This window comes from Phyllopteryx taeniolatus, chromosome 12 (assembly GCF_024500385.1).
Source record: "Phyllopteryx taeniolatus isolate TA_2022b chromosome 12, UOR_Ptae_1.2, whole genome shotgun sequence".
Classification (NCBI taxonomy): Eukaryota; Metazoa; Chordata; class Actinopteri; order Syngnathiformes; family Syngnathidae; genus Phyllopteryx; species Phyllopteryx taeniolatus.
In genome coordinates, this window is record NC_084513.1 from 16,213,711 (window position 1) to 16,230,312 (window position 16,602).

The 16,602-nt window shown below is 39.9% G+C and overlaps 1 protein-coding gene across 14 annotated transcripts in view; it reads left to right on the forward strand.

The window, feature by feature from the left end:
* stxbp5l (syntaxin binding protein 5L) overlaps positions 1–16,602 on the forward strand; it is a 103,249-nt gene that overhangs the window by 42,489 nt on the left and 44,158 nt on the right. For all 14 annotated transcript variants that reach the window (XM_061792537.1, XM_061792534.1, XM_061792538.1 and 11 more), the window contains 4 exons: positions 2,913–2,994; positions 7,173–7,273; positions 10,652–10,786; positions 14,579–14,642. In XM_061792537.1, the coding sequence (XP_061648521.1) occupies positions 2,913–2,994; positions 7,173–7,273; positions 10,652–10,786; positions 14,579–14,642 (382 nt within the window). The remainder of the gene's footprint in view (positions 1–2,912; positions 2,995–7,172; positions 7,274–10,651; positions 10,787–14,578; positions 14,643–16,602) is intronic.

Below are 16,602 nucleotides of genomic sequence, written 5' to 3' on the forward strand. Positions count from 1 at the left end.
TTTGATGGGGCCCCGAGTGTGATGTGAATTTGAATGCGACGTTCACCAAGAGTGGTCTACCTTGGGCAGAGTGATGCACGCTGACACAGACTGATGATTTAAATCTGTTTCCCTCCACTCCCTTTTAAGCACTTAAATCACATACACAGAGTGGCTGGTATATCTTTAAGTGCCTGGAATCAGTGATGGACATAATCAACACACTACTGAGGAGTGATTCATTCACGGGGAGCTGGCGCATATCCCAGCAGACTCGGGGCTAAAGGCGGACAATATCCTGGACTGGTTGCCAGTCAGTTTCTGGGCACATATAGAGACAGTCAACCATTCACACTCACATTGACACCATCACTGAGTGGGAACTGAACCCATACCGCCTGCACCGAAGTCAGGAAAATGCACCACTACACCATGAGGGCGTTATAGTCATAGTCAATGAAATTGTTTGGAAGATCGAAATTGTTAGCCGTTTTAAATATATCCAAGGACTCAAAGTAGTTCACCCGTCCATCCATTCTTTTAATACTACTTGTCCTCATTAAGGTCACAGGTGAGCTGGAGCATATCCCAGTTGACTTTGAAATGGTCCTCAGCCAATTGTAGGGCATATACAGACAAACAACCATTTACATTCATGCCTCTGAAGAATTCCGTCCTTAACTAAACTACCATGTAGCTTTTGGGAATGCTGGAGGAAGTTGGAATATATGTTAAAAAAAACAAAACACTCAGGGACAGGGACAATATGCAATATGCACCACCCATCAGGGTCTGAGATGAGATGCAAACTTCTCAACTTTGAGGCAAACATGCAAACCACTATGGCACTGTGCTGCCCTCAAATTTGTTGAGATAATACATGTGTGCTTAATAGTTTTGACACAAACTCATACAACCATTGCCTTATTTCCTCCATGACTGATTTATGAATCCTAATGACAGAATTCAGGCAAATGCAGGATGTGGGGATCTATGAAGGTGAAGGATTATTTGGCCTCCGTTAAGGTGGAGTACCATTTTAGGTTATGTTATCTTTCTTTCCCTATCAAAGCATCTATTCAATATCCTGCAACGCTCCCTGATTACATACTGAGGCTATTCATTACAGCTTTACACAGTTTGTTCTCAAAATAACGGAACGGATATGTGATTGCAGCTCTTAAATGTTACACAATCACCTTGCCCTGAGCTGTAAGCATGATGTTGTGTGTAGACTTCATGCCAATTGAGGTGGAGAGGAATCTCACTTTGGAGGAAGAAGGGAAGGCAAACCAGCTCCCACATGGATAAAGCGAGTTGTGATATACACACACAGGGCATTTATGATTTTATTTTTTGCCTCCATCCCTAAAAGCCATGTTTATAGCTTGTACATCCTGCCTCTGTATATCATTTTTAACACTTTGTTAATGGACAACTAACCAATGACATATACAGCGGAACCTCCATTTAATGGACTAACAGAGGGGAGGGGTCATCCGTTAATCCAATAGTCCGTTAAATTGAAGCACTTTTTTTGTGGCCCAAAAACACCAGTAACGTACAAAATTATTGTTTTGTACTTTTTTTCTTGGCCTAAAAACACCCAGTACAGTACAAAATTGTTGTAAAGAAGAAGAATCACCTTTTATTGTCATGAACATGCATGCATACACATGAAATTTGTTCTCTGCATTTGACCAATCACAGTGTACACATACACATTCACATGTTAGTGGAACACACTGGAGCAGGGGGCAGCTGAAGCGCCCGGGGAGCATTTCGGGGTATCAGTGTCTTGCTAGCGGACACCACAGCTGTGAGTCCGGGGGATTGAACTTACCTTGAATATTTGGAGTGTGAAGGACCTTGTATACAAAGACATTCACAATGGTAGACAGATTGGTGCAAAGCAGTGCTCTGTTGCAGTTGGTCATATTCTGTAGGTATTAACTGTATCATCAGCAATGTTATATACAGCTTATCCAGTGCATTAATCATAATACATATTTGCTGTGACCACAAATCTCTCCCTGGCATGATCATTTTAATGCAAATCAGTGTGCATTTTTATACACAACTGTTGACACATATCAGGAGCCCCCTTTGCGTTCAATGCATGAAACGTAAAAGTAATTTGAATTAGCTTCGCAGACTCAACTCTGTTTACTTGACTCAGAGAGACAGCCAACTGTACCGGCGTTGTTCCTTCCTGGCCTTCCTTGCACGGATGCTTCACTGCTAACGTGAGTGCCCTGAAGTGGGAGAAGTGTAATACAGTAATCAAACATCAATGTGCATTTATAACCTTCTCCAGTCATCCTTTAGACTCGGAGTAGACAAAACACGCAAGATGTAGCTTTCGGTGAAGATACCACTGCTAAAGAAACGGAAACTTCAGTGATACTACTGCAGGGATATAAAACTTATTTTTGTTACAGACCACATTGAGGTTATGCTTTGCCTCAGAGGACCATTATAACTGTGAAACCTTATACAAATATTTCTAATTTTTACACAACAAATTGATGGGGAACCAGTTTTCATATTAGAAGTCAAGAAAAATTGTGTGTCCAACTATTGTTCAATTTATTTTGGCAACATAAAAATACATATATTCAAATGTAATTAAAAGTGAATACAATTTCCAAGTTTGGTACAAATTTGAACAGGAAACATGAAGTAGACGCACATGATTTGCTTTCGTGGGCCATATGAGAACAATGTGGCGAGACAGATGTGGCCTCCAGTCCTTGACACCTTTGTAGTAATGTTTGGCATTTATAGCAAATCAGTTGGACATTTAGTTTTGCTCTGTTGTAAGGCACCAGAGCACACATGCACTAAATCCAATAAGCATTGTTACACATGCAATATTTCTGTATACCCTTTGTGAACGTTCCTATTATTCCTTGACTCTGTGATGTCATCAGACTGGGACGACCCGGGGTTGACTGCTTTTGTCAGCATGAGAGCGGTGCAGCTGTTCTTCAACTTCAGTTTCTTATCAATGAGGTAAGTCTGACTACTTGGTCCAAGCTGTGTATTATTACTGAAGGAGGAGCAGGCTTGGCTAGCACGGACCCAAAATTGTACAAAATAGCTTGGTCAGATAATGATTCATTGGTTAAATTGTGTGTCTCAATACTTTTGTCCAATGTGTATTCAAACAGACGTATCTGATCACATGAAATGATGTTAAACACAATTTGCACCCATGGGTTACATTTATTAAGTTATGCAGTTATCCACTTGCTTCTTATTCTACTTTGCTTGTTTAGAGACAGACGTGGAAAACAATATTGTTATTAGAATAACATAAAACACGACCGCAGGGTACTGGAGGGAGCGTATTATCTGAGGATGTAAATGAAGGCATAACATAAACAGGGATTCAAATATAAGAAGCTATAAACAAATCCATTATCCAAATTTGGTCAGCTTTAGAACTAGGTCAATAATAATAGTTTTTGGTGACCATGTGATTAATGTACTGTAGGTGTTCTCCTCATCACGGCTGCATGTCAATGCCCCCTCTCTTGCACTCAAGTGTGTGGGCTGTTGCTGGCCTGCTAATGGTTGCTTTCTTAGAGTTGCCTCTTGACATTTATTTTGATGTATTGACTTAATCTATTAACACAAAAGTGGCCACTTTTGAGTCATGTTGAAGCATGACAGTATGAACCGTCACTCCGTCACACAAACATTGTTTGTTGTCAATCATCCAACTATGAATTCCATTACCGTCTCTCGGCTCTCTCTCTTCCATGAGCAGAAACATTAAGCAGAGTTATAATTATGATCAGAGGTTGTGTTGTGCAGGATATTATTAGACTAATTATTTTGTTTGTTTGCCTGTTCTGAATGCATTATTTTGCTTAATGAATACTGCCTTGAAAAGAGAGAGGTGGCTGGAGAGGTTTTGCATTCATCTAAATTTACTTTCTCATTTACCACATTGTAAACAGCATATATAGCAAGAGATACCTCATGTTAATATAGCGCTTGTATTTTTCAAAAAAGGCTTAATTAAAAATCCTATAGTTGATTGGGGGAAATTGAAGGTTAAGTCAAATTCATAATTCATAATCTGTCACAGTTTTATTTGTAACAGTGCTTTGGGTTGCCGACAATTGTATTGCTTTGATGAAGTTTCCCTACATAAGGTTCTGATTATCAGCGCAACTGATTTGCTCGAAGCGTGCGTAAACTCGGGACCTTGTCGCATAATTTGTTTACAGTTACAGAGAGCGTACAGGAAAAGTCTTGAATAGAGGATCAAATGCAGTCTGCCTCATGTCTGAAGACAAATACATGATCATGTGAAATTTCTAACAAAGGTAAATGATTTACTGATTATTAATCACTGAACTGGTGGCCCAACTGCATCAACAATTTAAAATTGGTTTCATAGGATCTATTGCAATGTGCAAACATGCAATTTTATAACATACGCAGCCTAATTAAAGCAGTCAGTTAGACACAGTCGCTTACGTTTTATTTGGGGATAAGTGTATTTTGTAGATCAACTGTTATTTTCTTTAAATGCCACAAGAAAGTTAAACATTAATAATAATTGAAAATTAAGAGAACAAGCGCTGAGATGTTAGTTGAAAGCAAGGCCAAGAGCTCGTGGGAGCAACAGGAGATAAATGGAAGCAATATGTCTGAGCTTCCAGCATTGCTGAGCTAATGCCAAATCAAATACACACACACACACACATATATATATATCCATCCATCCATTTTCTGAGCCGTTTCTCCTCACTAGGGTCGCGGGCGTGCTGGAGCCTATCTCAGCTGTCATCGGGCAGGAGGCGGGGTACACCCTGAACTGGTTGCCAGCCAATCGCAGGGCACATACAAACAAACAACCATTTGCACACACAGTCACACCTACGGGCAATTTAGAGTCTCCAATTAATTTTGGGATGTGGGAGGAAACCGGAGTGCCCGGAGAAAACCCACACAGGCACGGGGAGAACATGCAAACTCCACACGGGCGGGGTCGGGGATTGAACCCGGTTTTATATATATATATATATATATGCTGTTAATGTTAATGGACAACTAACCAATGACATATACAGCGGAACCTCCATTTAATGGTTATATATATATATATATATATATACACAGTGTCATTTCACCTATTTTTCTCACTCCATTTCATATCTTTGTGTTGTTGTCCTCCTTACACAAAAATCAAAAGCTGAAAAATGTATTCTAAAGGTTCTTTTTTTGTAGACAGCACATGCAGTGGGGCACAAATTCTGGCGGATTTTGATTGTGGTGCAAGCGCAAGGCTCGCTGCGTGTGTTTGCCAATTTGGCAGACCTGTCTGCACCAAGCGGTTCTTGGAAGTGCACCTGAGGAAGTGACAATTTGGTGGCAGAAAGTCTAAACTTACGCCTCCTCAGGCCACGTCTAAATTTTGGTACAACGAGATTTTGGTGAATTTGATCTGGGCACAGGCAGACAGGTACTGCATAGAGGTCCTCGGACATATTTTAAGTCGTCGGTTATCGTCAGCTCATTCTATATTTAATAAGGTTCTCCACCCACATTGTATGCTGTCACACCGGCCAAGAGCAGTGACAATTCTCCACTCATACACGGATCGCTGCAATTATGCATCATCCTCTTCTGCATGGAGAAGTGTCCATTGAAACTGTCACTGCGCCACATTTGAAGGGAGTGAGAGGAGCCACTTTGATTGATGGCAAATGAAGTTGGCTTTAGACACACCCAATGCCCACTATCAGATCCGCCAGGCTTCGCTGGTGAACGAAATTACCAACATCAGTCTAACCTCTGCCCCTAGCGTAGAGTTTGTTGCCCGCCGCACCAGATTTACGCCGGTAACGAAAATAGAGCCCTATATCTTTAAATCTTCTAAACGCAAGACATAGGCTATGGTGGTTTTTTAATTTAGCGGATATTTCCACTGAAATAATTGTTGGAAAAAAGCGATTTTTTCTTAAACTGAGTAGAAGATTATGCAAAGTGGTTCATGTGAAAAATGTGGTGGCCTGTGGCCATTGAGCAGATAATATAAAACTGAAATTAATAAGAGGAAAAAGCTGCTGTACACTTTTTAATAGTAAGATTACATTTTTAATCTAATACTAATTCTTCTCTGGGCTGCAGTCTTAAGAGCCTTCTAAAAAGTTCACCATGGGCATTTCATTCGTAAATACAATCTGTTATCCCTTGAACAAGGGTCGAGCAGCCTACATTTTTCACAAGTTATTATTTCGCTTTAGTCCCTCGGTTATTGTTTTTAATAACATCTTAGTATTCTGTTGTCCTGGAACCCTGACCAGGTGTGATAAAACATGGATGGATGGATTGACTCCCACCGGTGTCCTTCAAAACAAAAACATTCTAGAATCACACGGTGGGGAGGCGGGGCCATGAGGCATAGCCGAAGTCACGTCAAAGCGATGGCTCTGTTGTTGTAATGCAGAAGTCCAGTCAAGGGGAGGCAGAAGCTACGCACTGTCTGCTAACCCATATTGGGAAATGCCAATATTTAACTCAAAGGTATAGCAACACATTTAGACTTACAATATAGAAATACTCACAGGCATATATTCTTCATCCTTTGCCAAAAACAACTATGAATGCAGATTACTGAGTTACTTAAAGTAGTTGTAAAAGTCTTCTTTCTTATGTGTTTTCATGGCTGTATTATACTGCCGCCCGGTTATCAAGTCGCACACACCAGAAGGAGCCGCAATCAATAATCATAATGTACAAACTGTTTAATTCTTTATATTCTATTCAATTATGGTATTACTTTGGTTTTAATAAGTACAATATTAGAGTGCAATTTTCCTTATTAAAAACACAAAAATTCTTTTTTTTTTTTGCGGAGGTTGGAATGGATTAATGTTATTTCCATTCATTTCAGTTGGGAAAGATCATTTGGAAATACATCAGTGTTTTGAGTTATGAATGTGGTCACAGAACAAATCAAGACACCACTGTATATTTCCCATGTCATAAGTATAGAGTACTGGTCATTTTTTTTTGTACTTTAACATTTCAAGCCTCATGATGGCACTATTTGTTTGTTGACTCAGCAGTTGTGAAAGGGCATTGAGTGAAATTACAAATTGTAATACTCATGGTATTCCAGAATTCTTCTATATTTGATTCTTTGTTGAAATGTTTTAATTGCCTTGCAGGGGGCTTTGGTCACGGCTTGCGCAGATGACACATTACACTTGTGGAATCTTCGTCAGAGGCGGCCGGCAATCCTGCATTCGCTCAAATTCAACAGAGAAAGGTGTGTGTGTCATGTCACACAGGGGACTCAACAAAACACAGATGTCCTGGTTTGCTTCAAGAATAATCTTTCAACCTGAACAACTATATTTTTTGCTTCATGGCTACTCTATAATGGACAAGGTTGTTTAATCGACAGGGTTGTTTTCTAACAGAATGGCAGAAGCATTATATGACTTCAAATGTGACTATTTTTTTTCAAGGCGCTATTTAGAAAAATTGTAATCCAGCCATCCATATACCCATCGCTTATTCCACTTATCCCAAGTTGAGCCACGTGAGGCCTGTCCTCTCTGACATTGGGCAAGCGGCGAGGTAACCTGTTCATGACTAGTGATCTGTCCACGCTGACCCCGCCTCCCGCCCGATGTCAGCGGAGATAGGCTCTGACTCCCCGCAACCCCGCGGACCGCATCGGGGGCACAGATGATGAATGGCTACTTCTCAACTGCACCATGAGCAAGCACTTGGCAACCGTGACAAGGAAAAGAGCTTAGTGGGTGAACATGCATCAAGGTTGACCAGAGAGTGCTGCAGAGAAGCACAGTGAGATCTGAAGTGGTTACAATAAAACTAAATGACTGGATAAGAGGAGTGTCACTGAGGCAGCCAGTACTGTAACCATTGTCGTAAATATTAAAGTAATGCTAATAAAGGCAAAAGAAACTAAATATCAATCAAATACATATTTATATATGTTTGTCTTCCCCCCAGTCTTATAAATGTTTAAATTAAGCAATTTAGCCAACGAGGTCATGCTTCTTATGCTGTACTGTATATCTCAAAGCTAAAACTTGAATTACCATCAAGACAACCTTTATATCAGTATCACCACACACAGTCTCATAATTCCGTATTTTTCAGAGCGAGTAGTAGCAGTATTAACAGGTTCACTACTAAAGTTAACCTTAGCAAATATTAGTAGCCTCCTTACCTGTAAATGTTTCTTTAAATTAGAAGTCGAGAGCTTGGATGATGACAGCAATTTCAAAGCTGGAAGGCATAATTTGCACTATTCTGAGGTTTTGCTCCCTTTTCTGCTTGAAATACAACCCGGTAAAAGCCTTTTTTCCCTTTTTCAACAAGAGGCCATGCCAGCAACTTGCGGCACTGTTGAGTCTCCTGACTTGTAGTGGTGTGGCACGTGTGTGGCATCTCTCTCCATCTATCCTGTTTTAACTGAAAACATATAGGCAAAGATATGGTATCCTAAAATGCATTGTGTGTGTCGTGAGACTTGTGCCCCAGGGAAATGCATAACATATATTTTTGAATAAGAAAGTGACAGCTTAATGCTCATTGTTAAAATCCCTCTTAATAAAATGGTCTGTTCTTAAATCTTGGATACACATGCTATATTACAGAGTCAATCTGCGCAATGCACATGCCCACACAAACTCACAGAGGAGAAGGTTTGCAATGGTGTTTTGATCTTTGAACAAGTTTGTACCTGTCTTGTGGTGCGATGGGGTAGGAGGGCTCTGCCGCTCTCAGCAGTCGAGCCGTGAATCACGTTCAAAGACAAAAAGAAAGGGGAAAAAAAAGGAGCTTCGTGAATCATCCTTCAAAGGCGGTGACTTACTATTTAACTCTGTGTCTCCAGGCCCAACCTACAGAAACAATCGCATTGAACACCCCCACTCAAAATCTCCCTCAGAATAATGTATGAATCACTGGAGACGGTGGAGGCAATAATTGTGTTGCGATAGCTGTCAGTCACTTTCTTGTAGCTGCCACTCTACACATACACTATTTCACATAATGATATTATTGAACATAATTGAAACTTTAGACACACTTCTGTGTGCAACTAAAAGAACAATTGCTTTTTTTCCCCCCTCTCCATAATGGTGATGCATTCATGTATTTTTATTTTTTCCAAGCAGTTATGTCACATAGATTGGTTCATCTGATGACTACTCAGGTGGTCCCACAATGGTCAGAAAGATAGTGGCAAAACCCACAGACAGCTGTTGCATGAGAACCAACCACTTAAGCATGGGACACACATACAGACTCTTTACATCTGCATTGATTTTCAAAGTGTGAGAGACCCCACCCACACACGACGAGGAATTTTTTTTCTTCTTCCCGCTCTTGTAGTGTGTGCAGTCCTCGAGATGACCGACACAGCAAAGCACTCACGTACCCATATCTTCCAACAATCACGATTCCATCCCCCCAGAACCAGAATTCTGAGGTGCAAGAGAGGCAAAATGGTACCACAGGGACCATGACTTTGATTGCAAGGGTGGGAACGATTGTTGGTATGTGTGTACCCCGCTTTAGACAGGCTACGTACCAGAGAAAGGAAGCGTTGTTTGATGATTGTTTCCCTCCAATTTCTCTTTCAACAGCAATGTTATAAATTGCACATTATGTATGATTCATCATAGTTTTCCAACTGCAATAACATTTTAATTATCTAGCAGATAGAGCACCGTAGATCAACAGAATGGCTTTCTATTTTTCATGCTTTTTTTCATGCTTTTTTTCATCACGTTTGCACGTCCACTTGTTGCAAGATGGAATTCATATTGTATGGATCTATCATAATTGTCCCGTAAGTCAATACAAACTTTACATATATGGCCACAGGCTGGTTGAAATGGAAAACTAGGGGCTTACTGTGCCATCCTGTGCTGGTGGTTGCTTATTCACCAACTTTATTTTATGCTGCAGAATATAAGGGTGACAAATATAAAAATAAATGTGTTGCAGGGCATTAATTAAGTCAAATGCATTCAGGTTTGTTTTTCTGGCAACGGTGCTGACTTGCTCTTTCACTATTTACTCTGGCTAAGAATTTTCTAATTAAGAAAGAGATGTATGTGCCCATAAAAAAAAGGGTGGGAAGGCTGAGCATAGGCAATGATACCCATACGATAGACACCGCGTGCCGGAGCGAAAAAGATTTTGATCATTTCTGCCAAGTATTAAATGGCAGATAATTCACCCCTCTGTTAAACTCTGATTCAAATCATGCAATTTTATTTTTCTTTTTTTTTGGGGGGGGGGGGGGGTTCTCCCTCTCATGGAAATGTCAAGTACTCACTTTTGTTACCATGACAGGGGCAACGTTAGGCCATTGTGATAAAGCGATCCAAGTCAGTGTTGCTAACTTGGTGATGATGTTATATTTAGCGACTTTTTGATCCGTCTAGTAATTTTTTTCCCTTTAAAACATAAAATGCATGCAACTTTTTGTGGTGTCATTGGAAAATTAGATAATTCACCCCTCTGTGTCTCTGCAAATAAATGGCGTTCGCACAATGCCTCTGACTGAGTCAAGTCAAAGTTTAAACACACACACACACACACAACAGTTTTTATGCATATTTTAACCTTTTTTATTCTCATTTTCTTTCTTGTTCTTCAGGATCACATTTTGCCACCTTCCCTTTCAGAGTAAATGGCTTTATGTAGGGACGGAGCGCGGCAACACGCACATCGTCAACATCGAGTCCTTCATTTTGTCTGGATATGTCATCATGTGGAACAAAGCCATCGAACTGTGAGTTATGAAACCTCTGAATCGGATGTGTTGATGCCAGTGGTGGAGGGTGGGTGCAATTTCAGTGCTACATGCAGTGTAATGTGTCCATGTGTTCTTAGCATAGAATTAGCAAGTACATGAAACATAGCCACATGGCATTAATGCTTGTAGCGTCTTGACACTAAGAACATGATTCAACAATTCTAAAAAAAAATAAAAAATAATAACTTAACTTAACTAAAAAAAAGAGAAAAATATGTAATTTCTTATATCTTTTGTGAACTTAGCACGGTGGCCGACTTGTTAGAGCATCAGCCTCACAGTTCTGAGGACCCGGGTTCAATCCCCGGCCCCGCCTGTGTGGAGTTTGCATGTTCTCCCCGTGCCTGTGTGGGTTTTCTCCGGGCACTCCGGTTTCCTCCCACATCCCAAAAACATGCATTAATTGGAGATTCTAAATTGCCCGTAGGAATGACTGTGAGTGCGAATGGTTGTTTGTTTCTATGTGCCCTGCGATTGGCTGGCAACCAGTTCAGGGTGTACCCCGCCTCCTGCCCGATGACAGCTGGGATAGGCTCCAGCACGCCCGCGACCCTAGTGAGGAGAAGCGGCTCAGAAAATGGATGGATCTTTTGTGAACTTACGTTTGGCCTACCTGTGTGTTCAGATTCTCTCAATGAGGCAACTTCCTGTGGAATGTGATTTGTGGAGTATTTCCAATTTTTAAGAGGGCTTAATGTGTGAACGTAATAGGAGTTGAATGGAGTTAAAAAAAAATTTTTTTTGGAAGAAAATAAACTAAATGTGTAGTTGGGAAAAGGGGTAACACGTTTTTTTAAATACAACATTTATAACGTATTTAAAGGATGCAGGGACAGGCAACAAAAGATTTCTGTGTTCAAAGTAGTTGAAATTAATCTTTTACATTATGTTTATTAAATAAGCAATCAGATCAATGTGTAGGACACTTAGATTTCAATAATAAAAAATTATTTTACACTTAATTTATGATTAATTTATACATTATATTTCCTGGAGACACATTTGGCACTGATTCGGTGGAATGGCCCACAAATGAAAGATTAATCACGTGAGGTCAACATGACCTGTTGATGATGTACTTGTGCTTGGCCAGCCGAATCATCAGAGAGTTTAAAACAAAATTAAAAAAATGCTTTGCTCGATTTGGCGTTCATCAGGTATGCTTGAGTTCCGTTGTAGGTGAGGGTCACTGTGACCTCACACTGATTAAGACGACCTTAAACGCAAATGTCAGGGACAAGTTAACCACCATTTGAGTTGCATATACACGCACAGCAAACAGTAGAACCAAACTTTGATCTTAGAATTCCATGATTCAAATCAAACAAGCATGAGTTGTACAAAAACAGAAAACATACTTTGAAGATAACACTGGGAAGCAACAAAATCGATAAAAGGATGAAAGTAATGACAGAGTGTGCAAGCCAAATAAAAGTCTTGTCAAGTTGTTATGACACACTTTTCGTAGCCACATGACATGACATCATATAGCTCCGTCAATTACACCTCCGTGGCTTTCATGCGTCTGATAACTGTTTTTCCCCCCAAAAAATATCACCCACCCACATCACACTCTCTGGTGTTGCACTGACAAGCTCCCTGCTACCATGTCAGTCACTCGCCATCTTGTTCTCTTGTGACAACCCAAACTACAGTGAGCAGTCATAACACTGAGTGTGTGTGTTTGTTTGTTTGTGTGTGTGTCTGCGTGGGAAGACTCTCTCTGCGGAGGTCTCAGATGCCGACTTTATGTTTGGGAATCAATACAGAAGACATATTTCTTACGTCGTCTTTGGGTTCTCGGAAAGAATCTGTGAATGAAGTTTGCGCCGATTCACGCATTATTCACAACGCAGTTACTTTGTGAAATATGTTATAAATCAACAGTTTGATCGATTTTCTACGTTCCTGCCTCACCTTCAGGGGAAAAAAAGCTCTCAAAGATGCATCAATTGTTAATGTAGTTAAAAATCCATTGCACTATAGCAGTGTGGTGCTATTGTTTGAATTGAATATGGATTACAAACCCAGCCAAACGTGCTCACAGAAGAACTCCGACCAGGGATGTGACATTTCTACTTACCTCAGAATATCAGTGCAATCACACACTGTTTTATATATATATATATATATATATATATATATATAATTATTTATTCTTTAAGTTTCCCTCAGTTAACTATTGTATGTAAGACTTCACAGGCGACGCTAACAAGAACGTGGGCTTCAAAACAGATTGTACATGGCAATGTCACATACTCAATGACAAGTGACTCAGCGGTTGCACCGAGGTGGATTTGTTGGACAAATCGTTTGTATGGTGCATCAATCATTAATACAATTTCAATACAGCACAATTTGTAACCTGCACAGTGCAAACAAACTGCAGTAAAGTGTTATGTATAGTCAGCTAAGTTTTATTGCATATCTAGCCATTATGCAGACAACGCCTTAATTTTATTTTACAAGGTAATGACTGATGTAATTCCTGCAATTAGTAAAAGGGTTGAGAAAGGTTCCCTTATCTTTCTTTCTCTGCATGTTTTGCTTTGACAGTTGCCAAAAATAGATAAATAAAAAAATAAATGAAATCAGTTCTCATTAAGTCAGCTCTTGAGTTACATAGTGACTTTCAACGAGTAAAAGCTTTTTCTCACCAACAAACTCCACCACCTGGGAATGATGGAATTCTCAAATAATAGTACTACAGTGTATATTTATGACCCTCCAACAGAAGTCTGATCTAAAAAGGCCCAATCCACATGCCAACCACAATGTGTAAATGCTCTCCTGATTGTTGCTGATGGTTGCATTCAGTCACCCACTAAGCAATGTGAATGCTGTATATTGTACTGTGAGTGCTGATAGAAGTGTGAGAAGTGTACACATTTAAGGTTGTGACAGTGGGATCTTATTTATGTTGCAGTAAAAGCAGGAATGAACACATGAAAACACCAGTGTGGTGTCTTGCTGTGTTGGTGGTTTATTTTCTTGCACTTCACTATATATTGAACTCAACTCAACTTACTTTATAACAAGTAGCGTTTTGGCAGATAGGAAACAATAATTTAAAAAAATTACACAGCAGAAGGCACCACAATTAATTATTCATGATGCACAAACTGTTGAGTTCTTTACATTCTGTTTAATTATGTTATGAATATATATATTTTGTAATAAAAGTACCATATTGATCGTGCAATTCAGGGGGAGGCTGGAAAGGATTAATGGCATTTTCATTCATTTCAATGGGGAAGATGATTTGACATACAAGTGTTTTGAATTACAAACATGGTCATGGAACAAATTAAACTTTTATCACAAGGCACCACTGTATTTCATTACAAACTGCAATGAAATCAACCAAAGTCATGATTCGCCATTTTCAAATTCGCCTATTCGCAGAATTTTGGCGGGGGACCTGTCGTTCGTTATTCGGTGAAAAACTCAAAAATATTGGTTTTGCGCCATCTTGTGGTATCTTGAGGTCAAGGAACTATGTTGAAGTAAGGGGAGGAGCTTCATTTAGTCAGGCCACAGCCTTGTCTAATGGAAAAAAGTGCTTTGCCGCAATCTCGTGGACTCTATCTGCAAATTCGAACTTTTTTGGGTGTGCCCTATAATACTATCATTTAACAAGGACGTTTTGCTTTGATAAAGCAAAGATCAGATTAATAAAAAAAAGTCTCGCACAGAAATACAGCACTGCAATACAACCTATTGAGTGTGCTTCTTGACAAAGCCGCTTATCTTTTCCTCTCTTCACAGAGCAACTAAAACTCATCCAGGACCTGTAGTTCATTTGAGTGACAGCCCAAAGGATGAAGGAAAGGTGAGTAGGAAGACAAAAAAAAACTAACACCTTTGTTTTGTTTTAATACGTTTCCCTTGGTTTCAGACGCACATATGCATGCACCCACAAATACAGTTGTTCTTGAGAGACTGAAAAGATTTGAGTTGTGTTGTTTTCGTGTCAAGCTGCATACAAATTGTCACGAAAAGTGCAGGTGCCGATGGGTGCAAAAGAGGTCATTGATAAGCGCGTTGATTTGCCTGGTGGTTTTCATGGCCGCTGAAAAGAAATCAAGACTTGACAAGCTGTGAAGACAGAAATGCAAAACACACGCTGCCGCTGCTTGTTGCACTAAGTGACATCTGACAAAAGGTTTCATGCCGCATTCAAGGGAAGTCGACTCTTTTCGTTTTAACGCCGCGATGCGGGTTGTTGTAATCTTTGCAAAGCACTGTTGTGATGAGAATGATTATAACAGAATGTGTGAATGGTTTGAGAAAAAGGTTAACAGCTGTTTCTTCTCTGTATGAGCATCTTAGTGAATTAAATGACTCATCTTCCATCCATCCATCCATTTTCTGAGCCGCTTCTCCTCACTAGGGTCGCGGGCATGCTGGAGCCTATCCCAGCTGTCATCGGGCAGGAGGCGGGGTACACCCTGAACTGGTTGCCAGCCAATCGCAGGGCACATACAAACAAACAACCATTCGCACTCACAGTCACACCTACGGGCAATTTAGAGTCGCCAATTAATGCATGTTTTTGGGATGTGGGAGGAAACCGGAGTGCCCAGAGAAAACCCACGCAGGCACGGGGAGAACATGCAAACTCCACACAGGCGGGGCCAGGGATTGAACCCGGGTCCTCAGAACTGTGAGGCTGATGCTCTAACCAGTCGGCCACCGTGCCGCCTGACTCATCTTCCATTGTGTTAAAATAAAAAGTAAAAGAGAAATAATTCCAGCTCGAAAAAATAAAAACTGCAGGAGATCATGTTACAAGCTAATTTTTTTTATCTCAATTTTGCATAATGCCATCTGAAAATGGGTCATAATAGTGAGTCTGAAATTACTATAAACACCTGTTGGATGTGTTTCTCTAATTGAGAAATTACATTCGTGTTGCACATGAAGTTAGACATTTAATTACTCACCCTGATATTACAGTGCTTATTTTGATGGAAATACTTATTCTAATGGCAAAAACGATATTAATACAGAATATAATGACATACAAGCTTTGAAGGACACGATTTTTATTAAAAACTTTAAAATAGCACTTGCTAATTGCAGTTGCTTAAGTTATCCCATTTGTGCATTTAAGAGAGATTTGAATATTCTTACAGTGAATTTTAAATTTAAAGAAGACATGGTTTACCTCGCTCATGTATATTTGCATATCAATAACATACCCTATAGGACTGCACTAAAAGAGCTGAGACAACTTTAGCTGACTGCACAATTTCTTCGCTGCTTCCTTCTTTTTCTTTCCCACCTTCCCTCAACTTCTTGATCTTCCAGTGTGTGATGTCAAAATCTTTCCTCTCAGCAGGATGAATACGTTCCGCCTCTTTCTTTAAAAGCAGCCCTCCTCGAGAATCAATTCCATCTATGCTGATGGAATTTTGTCGACTCTGCTTGACTTTCATCCAGTGTTGCATGTGGAAGCTGCGTGAATGTTAGTTACATTACGTGAGCCAGAAAGTACATACGCAGGCTCACATTTGTGTTTAGTATTTATTTTTTTTGTACAACACAGCATGCACTGAATATGTGATGCAACTACTAAATAAATAATTTTAAAAAACTGACAGATTTTTGACAATTACAAATAAGTGTAACTTTTGCTTCATGCATTAGTGTAATGTAGTCCATTTTTCTCATAGTTTCGTGGTACTGCGATAAAAGCTCAGGCAGAAAGCAGACCTTGGTAAAAAATGAATAACATTATTGCTTTCACAAAGCAAATTGAATACATTACTTGACATCAGCAGAAATGT